Source organism: Bombyx mori, chromosome 22 (genome assembly GCF_030269925.1).
Source record: "Bombyx mori chromosome 22, ASM3026992v2".
Taxonomy (NCBI): Eukaryota; Metazoa; Arthropoda; class Insecta; order Lepidoptera; family Bombycidae; genus Bombyx; species Bombyx mori.
The window spans coordinates 6,558,405-6,569,504 of NC_085128.1; the positions used below are offsets into that span (position 1 = coordinate 6,558,405).

Genomic DNA, 11,100 nt, shown 5'->3' on the forward strand with positions numbered 1-11,100 from the left:
GACGAGCTCACAGCCCACCTGGTGTTAAGTGGTTACTGGAGCCCATAGACATCCACAACGTAAATACGCCACCCAACTTGAGATATAAGTTCTAAGGTCTCAGTATAGTTACAACGGCTGCCCCACCCTTCAAACCGAAACGCATTACTGCTTCACGGCAGAAATAGGCAGGGCGGTGGTACCCACCCGCGCGGACTCACAAGAGGTCCTACCACCAATAATAATTCTATATATGTTTGATCTATGATGGGTGCATTATATTATTTATTTCCTGTTAATTTCCTATAAATTCCGATTATACCCCCTGGACCAAACTTGACATAAAGCAGGTATTTAGAACTTATAAATCTTGAAATCATAGTATCGTTATCCGTGTTTTTCAATCAAAATGTATTTATTAACAACGGGTTGAAACATAAACGGGCGTAAACAAACCTTGCAGAAAAACCTGGCTTGTTGATGTTTGCAATATTAATGGTTAATTTATACATTTTTTGTTCGTGTCCATTTAGTTTCGCGTGTAATCTAATGATACTATTAGATCTATTTACACGCCGTACAGTTTGATAACAATCATGCCAAGTAATGGATCGTGACGTCCGCCCTTGGACCTCGCAAAGGAAACACAAGTTTCTCAAATTATGATGATGATTTTTGTTAATTACTAAGGATCCAATTATATGTCGTTATAATTGATTCTAATATCAAAAATTGCAAGTGCGCTTTGGAATAAAAGGTAAACGCATGATGAACATTTCGTAGTTGCAGTCCAGCAGACTAACAGTACATTCCTTCAACATGTGGTTCCAGGTAAATCTAAATGACTTTTTTTTTTTTCCCCTACCTATGCTGATAGCCTTGAGAGGCTATTTCAGCTTCACCCTAACGTGTAGGTAAGCTCACGATACTCAAACCGGAATGTTGCTAACACTGGTCCTAGCAAGAGCAGTGCTTCGCAGAATCTACCACCGGATTGGAAACGCGACCCACTGGGAAGATCCGCCGAGAAACTCAGTGGACTGTGTCTATGGGTTAATTCGCTCGTCGAGCCTTTCGTCGCAAGCGACGGGTTTACAGAGGACGGTGACCGGTGCTTGTGGTACCTAACAGCATCGTTAATGGATCGGAAGGATCCGTAATGACGTGTTTTGGGCGACGTCGACTGTTTACCATTCGGTCTACAGGATCGGGTATGTAGATTCCAGCTACCACGACAAGAGGGTTCTCATGTCGTGTCGCCTTCTCAAAGTGGTAAATGAACGTACTTAAGTGTTAAATGCACATTTTGAAAGAAACACCACACTCGCATAGCCATAATAATATAAGGTATGTTTAACCATAAACTTATAGTATTAGTAACGTCGTCTATTCATCATTGTAATGCGAACATTATTCGGACAATACCCGAGTAGTTTGTTTTAGTCCCACCCTTTAAGACCGTGGTTTATGATTTATAATATGAATAGCAAATTTTTTAGACCCACATCGATAAATTTAGTACTTGGCATATTTTCACGAATATTCTTTATACATGAATATACCTACTATGTACAATTTTAATAAAATGCCTTTTCAACACTTAATGCAGGTCGCTACTCTGTGTTTGGTGGTGATTGCGGCGATGGCGCATCCGCCGGCAACATCCCATCAATTTCGGGTGGATCATCACGATCACCATGATCACCATCATCATGTAGATCACCATAACAATCATCATCACCATGTTGATCATGACCATCATAGCCACCATGATCACCACAGGCATTTCAACCATAATGATCACCATGATCACCATGACCACCATGAACACCAAGCATATCACGGACACCATGGCCACGATGGACATCACGACCACCATGGACACCACGGACACCATGATCACCATGTAACACATCAACAACATGGGCACTTGGACCACGTAAGTTATATTTTACCAATGAGGATTTCTTTACAATATCCAATAACATGTTATTATATAAAAGAGATTAATTTGGATCCAAACACCGAAATTAATATTTTTCATCATCTTATCACTCCCAGACAGCGTTTCCACAAAATAATAATTAAATTGCAAAGAAAAACTTGCTATTTAGGTGTGCTCACACTATTAGATTAAGAAATGATTATGTTTGTACAAACATTAATTTGTTACAGGCTTCGTCATACCCTTCATACCAATTCTCCTACTCAGTTGATGATCACCACACCGGCGACCACAAATCCCAGTCAGAAACGCGCCATGGTGATCATGTAACAGGAGAATACTCCCTCGTGGAGCCCGATGGCAATGTGAGATCTGTTCATTATAATGCAGATGACCACCACGGGTAAGTTTGCGATGTTTTCAGAAACTTTTAAAACATTTTACCTTAATTCCAATTATTAGAAGTTAAATATTTACATAATTTAGAGTTATAGTTGTCATCTAATATTTTTCTTTTCAGTTTCAACGCTGTCGTACATAACAGATTTGCCCACCACCATATCATCCCACACCATGATCACCATCATCATCACGATCATCATAACCATCACGATCACCATGAGCATCACGATCATCATGACCATCACGTACATCATGACCATCACGATCATCATGACCATCACGATCATGGACACCATGAGCATCATAGTCATCATGATGGGCATCATGAACACCACCATGATCATCATCACTAGTCATGAATATGCAATTTTGAATCACCAAAGCTTTAAAAACTCAACAATTTGGAGAAAATGTTTCAATTATCAAACAAAAGCCAATTTTCTACATGTAACGCCAGCGCTGACGAATAAATTAAGAAAAAGACCTGTTGTTTTTTTTCCCTCGTTTTAAAATAATGAATACATGCAATAATTAAGACAAACACAAACAGTTATTTACAGCATGAAGTTATCTATATATTGAAGTTAAACATACAGAGATTTGTGATTCTTAATAACTAAACAAACATAACAGAATTTTATTCTGCACACCAGGTTTCTTCGAGAATGCTTTATTAGTTTACTATGCCTGTTTTTCAGACTATTACATTTCATTAGTAAAAAGTATGAATTCGAAACATCTTTTATAAATTTTGAGAAATTAACGAGCTGCTATCAATTTGAATAAATCATTTCGATACATGTAGATATATAAATTCTATCAATTTTAAAAAACCAAATAGACACACTTTTAATAGCAGAATAAAATATCACACTCAGATGTTGAACAGATACAGAACAGATATCAAAGATACATCTATACGAATACTTTATCATTCAAAACACTTATGTATGATGCTGAAGACGACCGTTTCAAGCTCTCCAATTAAAATGTCTCTGAGTTAAAACAGCCAGAAAAACAAAGGGCTAAATTAAACACAATTTCCTTTTTTGAAGTCTGTAGTAAGTAGAATTTATTACAATAAAAATCAGTAACTGCACTGTATACGTACAAAATTCATTATTACAAAATTTCTGTCCCAAGTATATCAACGAAACTTAAGTAACGGATTTATAACAGCGATTGCACGAGTTAATTTATAATCTTCTAAAACTGCGGCGTGGTGTGATATGAGATGATTGAAGGATGTTTCCAAGGTTTTGGACCGGAAAAGTGTTGCCAATGATGGCAAACGGCAGTAAGATATGGTTGTTGACAATGGGTCTTATCAGAAGGCTCAAAGTCATTCAAAGAGATTGCTCTTGCGGAGAGGGCTAAGCTGAAATACCTCGAAGGATTGCCAGATTGAAGTGACAGTGGGCAGGGCACATTGCTCGCAGAGCAGATGTCATCTAGGGCCGAAAAGATCTCGAGTGATGTACCTGAAAACGTAGCGTGGGTAGGCCAGGCCTCCCACGAGGTGGACCGATGATCAAAAGGTCACGGGATCCACTGAATGCAAGCTGCGCAGGACGAGTCATTATAGGGAATCTTGGAAGAAGCCTTTGTCCAGCAGTGGACGGCTGTGGGCTGCTGATGACAGCACGACTAAAAATGATCTATTACATATTGTGTTATGAATAACAACAATTTAGTTGTCGGTGATCAAGAAAACTGCAAATAATCAAAAACATTGAAAATTATAAATACTAAAATAATTAATCCGAGTCTAATCTAAAAATACTTTTATTTATGTCTACGAGTCGCTGAAGTCGAGGAAAATACTTTGAAACTAATAGTATTTTCTTCTTCCACTATCGTTGCTTAAAACATGATTCACTGTAAAGTCCACGCCGAGATTATTATAAAAAGAACCTTGGGCAGGATTATGTGAAAAGTCGTTTGGTTCATCGGTCTTGAAAGCCTTCCCGTCATCCTGAGCTTTAGTAAAACTGTGTAAAGACGGCTTGGTTCGTGGATATTGATGCGGTGACGGTACATTTCTCCTCACTACGGCATTAAATCTGTTCAAATTAACATAAATAAAAATTATGATAACAATAATCAAAAATATTATGCGAAACGTCATAATATATTATATGATTAATTTTATAAGACGTTTTATAAATAATATGTATAATATTGACAAATACTGGTTGTAATCCACCACGGCCTTGCACGCGTCAAGGAACCCTGTCAATAATTATTTAAAAGTGTCACGCAATTTTTCTAAAGAGAATAAAACAATTTCTCGTGGGATATTATAACAATCAGAACTATGAAAATAAAAGAGGAGTTTCTTTTAAGATGATTTATAGCAAAACGTAATTATTGTAATGAGTAAACGCCGTAAGTACGTACGAACGTAATCTACCCACACAAACTGATAAAAAAGGTAAGAGGTCGAGGAAAACAATACGAAAAAAAAAAACATTTTAAAAATGTATTCGGTATATTATAAAACGTAGAACAGTCTTTCATCTGTACCATGATATGTCTGTACCATGAGATATTCGCGAATCAGCAGGTGTACAAACATTTTAGAAAAAAAAATGTAATGAGACTTTTACTGATGATAGAGTGGGATAGGTACTACCAGCTTACGTGTTTTCAGAGATGAAAAGAAGGGTAGACTAGTCGTTACACTATACAACTGAGATTTCGACCTCAAGGTAAGATGGCAGTAATCACGTTGTAATGTCTAAAGTCTTCAGTAATTACCTAACACCACAAATGGGCCCTGATCTGTTTCTCCTATATACATAGAAAAATGATTTGTAGGTACAAAAAAATGGTGGAAAAACATATAGACATAGGACTGAAAATACAGTATATTAGACTAACCGAGTAACTACTTACCCATGTAACGCATCGGCTGTGTACTCAACAGTACGCAAAGCACCATCAGGTTCATACAGCGTGTAGACACCACGCACTACATCGCCGTGTCTGCTCTCCCAATGTGTCTTCCTGTCCCCAGTTCGAAGATCAGATACCTCATATTTGTATTCATATTTAGCCTTAAAAGTTAAAAAAATATAAGATAATGAATGCTCATACTGTTTTTATAATAATAAATATATAAAACGTACATACATTCTGCGGATCATTTTCTTCTGTAATTTTTGCTGAAATAAAAAAAATAGATTCTTAAATGCAATGTATGTAATATAGAACAAAAGTAGTAAACGCAAAAATAATTCATAATCTATCTTTGATCGAATCTAGAATTGTAGTGCGATTTAAAATTAGAAAAAAAAAATTAAAAAAAGGGAACATTTTGTCCAGTCAACCATTTTCATCCATGCAAATTCTGAAAAGATATGGCCAAATCAATCAAAAATAATTAATACCTTTTCAACGTCCATAAAGATGATTTATGTTTTTATGTATTATTATTTTATTTTAATTTGCTATTGTATACAAAACTTATACACATATGTACATAAATTTACCATGTTGTACATCTCTTTGATTTTTGACCAAGCAATCAACATTTTCTATACCTTGACTAGTAGTACTTAAAATATGTAAAATTACACTTTTGCGTAACAGTTCATTTTTAGTCAAAGTCGAAAGCAGGCTTATTGACCCACTGCGAGACTCACAAAGTCAATGCCGACGCTTACCTTGAGCTCGTGGTTCTTGTATTATTACATTTCTTTAACGTAGATTATGTTATCAGATCCATAAGGGCGGTTGTTCGATTTACTTTCGAAACAAATGTACCCTTTACAGTTGTTTCACTAAAGCTAATTTTGCTCTGCTAACAAGGTTCCACTTTCGCCTTTAGGCTATTTTCGAGATTTATACCGTGTGCTTTATAAACGTGTAAGAAATATTAAGTTATAATAAAATATTACGCGAAGCAGCTGTGGATGTGATTTGCGCTGGATTAAATACGATGCTCTGAGATGATGTTGCGTGTTGTGACATCGGCACCGCAGAACATTTTGAAGGTAATAAAGTACTGAACAAATACAGGACCTGAAATAAAAAGTTAAAAAAAATTGTAACTAATATTTATTTTCAGATGTCATAGTCATTGCGAATTGAGGTTCAAAACAATTTGTATTGCGTAGGTGGGTGAACGAGCTTCAGCCCTCCTAGTCAGCCGTCCATAGACATCACATCGTGAAAGTATTGTAGGCAGCGGCTTGGCTCTGCCCCTGGCATTGCTGAAGTCCAAGGGCGACCGTAACCACTCACCATCAGGTGGGCCGTACACACGTCTGCCTACAAGGGCAATAAAAAAAGGAGTCCCATCCTTCAAAGTGGAACTCATTCCCTTGTGAGTTGACCATGATTACACTAATATGATTTAAAATTAACAAAACCTTTTGTGGAACACTGGTTGTTATTAATTTAGTAGAAGACAATTGGTAGGTCTCCCATAAGGTGGACCGACCCGTTGGAGGTTGCGGGAACTGGCTGGATGCGGGCAACATATGGTCGTTATGGTGAACCTTGGAAGAGACCTACATATGTTCAGGAGAGGACAATTGATTGGTGGTAGGACCTCTCGTGAGTCCGCACGGGTAGGTACCACCGCCCCGCCTATTTCTGCCGTGAAGCAGTAATGCGTTTCGGTTTGAAGGGTGGGGCAGCCGTTGTAACTATACTTGAGACCTTTGAACTTATATCTCAAGGTGGGTGACGCATTTACGTTGTAGATGTCTATGGGCTCCAGTAACCACTTAACACCAGGTGGGCTGTGAGCTCGTCCACACATCTAAGCAATAAAAAAAAAAAAAATAGCCGGCGTGATTGAAAACACTACTTAGCAATAGATCTAACAAATTATTGTGAAACTCGCCTTAAAACACACAAACTTCATATTGTTCAACTTCATATTCATATCGAGCACGGAACGAAAACGTCGATAACTATAAAATACGATTGAAGTGATGTTTGTTCTAGACCGCTTCTTATAGGGACCTGTGATCAGATAATGAGACAATGAGATGTCGGCGGATGTTCGTTCTGTCTGAAGTCCTTGTTAATTAACATTGTTGATACAGATTATAATTTATGCAGAGCTATATCTTTGAAGGTTAGTTTTGTTAATAAGTAATAATATGTTTCGTTTATTTGTTTTATTTATTTCGATCAAAAAAACATATCACAGTAATGGACAACTGTTTCAGTAACGCGTTGAAATCTTTTGCATCGAGTTTTTCATAATTTATTGTTCTACATACTTTTATTTTGCCGGAGTAATTGCATATTACATAATTATTGCAGTCAGGTGTGCAACAATCACTTTTTGGATTGATGTAAATGTTCAGACAAACTCTCGACCCACCTGAAGTTATGTGGTTATCTGAGCCCATAGGCACAGCGAAGCGCATGCAGCCCATCCCTTGCGATCCCTTGCTATGAGTTTCAAGTCCGACATAACTGCTACGGGCAGCCTAACAAATTAATGTTTCATTTTATTCCTTCATCGCTAAAGCCATTAGTAAACACCTTTTTTTTTTATTGCTCCGATTTGTGGACGAGCTCACAGCCCACCTAGTGTTAAGTGGTTACTGGAGCCCATAGACATCTACAACGTAAATGCGCCACAGACCTTGAGATATAAGTTCTAAGATCTCAGTATAGTTACTGCGCTTATTTCTGCCGTGAAGCAGTAATGCGTTTCGGTTTGAAGGGTGGGGCAGCCGTTGTAACTCATCATCATCATCAGCCTGCGGCAGTCCACTGCTGGACATAGGCCTCCCCCAAAGCTTGCCACTGAACCCGATCTTCGGTTCTACGCATCCAGATCTCCGTTGTAACTATTTGAAGCGTATTTATGAACTTAGTAAAATTGGTACCTATCTCCAATATATGAACGTCGTATATGTAGTTGCATTAATTGTTACGAGCACGCCGTGAGCCTCACCCATTAGACCAGAGAGGCTGCTGGTATGGCATTGCAAATAAGCCGGTATTCATTCCGAGGGATATTCACCGTTAGGCGTGTCTCTAACACGTTCTATCATAAAGAAATCTTAAATCTGCATATCGTATTAAATGAAAGTCGAAACCGATTTGACTTTTACGTAACTGTCGACAGCTTAATTTAAATCAATTGAATTGATATTAAATCACAGAAGTGAATAAAACGAGAAGCGTTAATGTGCGGACGCGAAAATCGCACTGAAGAAGACAAATTTTGTTTTACAAGCTCCAGTTTTTTATTACTAATTCAGGTATTAATTACATCAGCATGTATTTGACAATTAAATATTTATTAGCATATGTAGTTGCGAAGTTGCACACACATAACACGATTGAAACTAGTACTAAGTATAGATGTTGAGAAATCCTTTCGAGTTTCAAAAGTTCGTTTTACTTCCGCCTATGCGAAGGATACCTAGTTTTAAGATGATTATTACTATTATTGTTATTACATGCATATATAGCCATAACTATTAAATGAGTTGCATTGGATTTGCTAATTTTTTACGTTATACTCAGCATCTAAATCGAAACTAAGGAGTAACTTCTCTTAAGACAGACACGGCTATTTAGTTCCAAGCGAGGACTCTATGGGTGCCAGAAACTAACATACATATGTATATGTCGCATCCGGATCAACAAAACGAAAGCGCGCCACGGAGTGAATGCGGGCCATAACTACTCGTGAAACATCGGCTTACTTCAGTTAATGGGATTGATGTGTCATCGCCCAGGTTGAATCGAAGCACCTTTGATTATATAGTTATATAGTCAAAACGAAGCGCATTGCTTGCCTGACTTAGGAAGAGTGAAGACGTCTCGGAAGTGTCACACAGTTTCGTGCTGCACGTCATTTTGAATTTAAAAACTGTGCTATATAGTGCATTTACACGCCAAACAAAAATTCACCTTTGTGCATATGTAGTTGAAACTGAACTTCATTGCACGACTACCCACTAACGCCCACAATGTCAGAAAATAATGAAGATGTCGGCTCTTCTGCCTTATATGTAAAAATTCATATTACAAACTTGAATATGTGTATTTTGAATATAGTCACAGGTGACAGTTTGTTACATAATGCTTGCCCGATACGGGAATCGAATCCGCGACTCACGACACATCAGTAAAGGCACTAGGTGCTGCGCTATCAAGTAATTGAATATAGCTAAGATTGGTGGAAGTCGACCGTGAACATAATATATTTGACATATTCATGAGTATCCGCTTAGAAAAAACATATCCCCCGATGATTCATACAACGTAATCGTATCGATCTACCAACTTCATGAATAGGCTTACTTAAACCCTACATATTATATGACCCTCTAGCATCCTGCATATATGGAACTTCTAGAGAAGTTTTATCGCTTAAGGTTGTATCGGATAACGAAGTATTAATTGCAATAGTAAGTAACGAAGGGATAAAATAAATACGTTTTTTTTTTTTTTTTTTTTATTGCCCTTGTAGGCAGACGAGCATACTGCCCACCTGATGGTGAGTGGTTACCGTCGCCCATGGACTTCAGCAATGCCAGGGGCAGAGCCAAGCCGCTGCCTACACGTGTACATGTGAAATATCTTTAAAATGATTAAAGAATGTTATGAAGGTTTCTGATTATTTTTAACTTAATATTCGGCCAGGTGTATACGTTTTTTAAGAAAAGAAGGTATTTAACTGTTTATTTGTTTCATAGAATTTTCAGAAAAAATTATAACGCTAACAGCACGAGTGATTGGGCGTGTTGATAGCCTGTATTGTGCTTATTTGTGATGCTGTCATGCCCTCCGGTTTGATGGATAAGATATTCATTATACTATTCTAACTGAAACTTCAGACTAAATAGGTCAAGGCGGATGCCAGTAATATTTATTGGATCCGATAATCTTTTAGGTGAGTCATCACATCATCTGTCTTTTTTTATTTAGATTAGCGTTTCGAATAATAATAATAAAAACTTTACAAAATAAATAAAAAAAACGTGTTAACAGCAAGTCCAAATTTCCAAGTTACTTTAACGTTTTTAAGTTAGTAAATATCTTGTGTTAAGCGCCCCGTCGGTTTCAATACAAAATGGATTTAGATATAATGCCGAAGTCTCAATTGCTTCGACTACTCTATTTACTTTTCACTATTTTCGCACAACCCACCTTGTCAGTTCATTCTGTTGTCATATACCGAAAGACATTTAGAAATAAATCATAAATAAATCAACGAGGTAATAAATTATTTCTCAATCTAAGAGAAATGCATGTCTCCATATTATGCAGGTGCTCCAATGTACTATTCATAATATGATTAGATCGTTAAAACGGTTCCTAGTTATGAATTCGAACGATTAGATCCTTATGCAATGTGTTACTTACGTGTGTATGTAAAGACACACATTCGAGATTTGTATTTCGCAATTGATTTATTTATATTTTTATTTATTTATTACAACACTTCATGTAAAATCTACATTGGCGGACTTGCTTGAATGCCTAAGGCATTCTCTACCAGTCAACCAAAGGTAGTGCAGAGTAAATAATGGTAGGTGCATTGAAATTTTAGATAAATATGGTAAAAATCTATGATACGTTTAGTTTATCGCTCTAGATCGACAGAAGAAGTCGCAGCTGTTCTGGTGTTGAATGAATATCGTAAGCCTATGGACATAAAAACGTACATACTGTCACCCACCGTGAGATGTAATTTCGAAGCAAATCAAATCAAATGGGTGCAGTTTTTAATTCGCGAATACTGAAATCGCAAATGAATGAAAACCGAATTTTACTGCGTTTTTGTA

At 37.1% G+C, this 11,100-nt stretch overlaps 2 protein-coding genes across 2 annotated transcripts; one reads left to right on the plus strand and one right to left on the minus strand.

Moving 5' to 3' along the window:
• The first annotated feature begins 798 nt into the window (after positions 1-798).
• Positions 799-2,331, plus strand: LOC101743422 (histidine-rich glycoprotein). Its single transcript, XM_004931989.4, has 3 exons — positions 799-810; positions 1,589-1,918; positions 2,155-2,331. The coding sequence occupies exons 1-3, from the start codon at positions 799-801 to the stop codon at positions 2,329-2,331; spliced, it is 519 nt and encodes a 172-aa protein (XP_004932046.3).
• Positions 2,332-2,421: 90 nt separating this feature from the next.
• Positions 2,422-7,261, minus strand: LOC119630270 (uncharacterized). Its single transcript, XM_038019077.2, has 6 exons — positions 7,182-7,261; positions 6,229-6,352; positions 5,462-5,493; positions 5,225-5,385; positions 4,241-4,389; positions 2,422-2,675 (listed from the first exon to the last, which is right to left on the minus strand). The coding sequence occupies exons 1-6, from the start codon at positions 7,221-7,223 to the stop codon at positions 2,422-2,424; spliced, it is 762 nt and encodes a 253-aa protein (XP_037875005.2). The 5' UTR covers positions 7,224-7,261.
• Between the last annotated feature and the right edge of the window lie 3,839 nt (positions 7,262-11,100).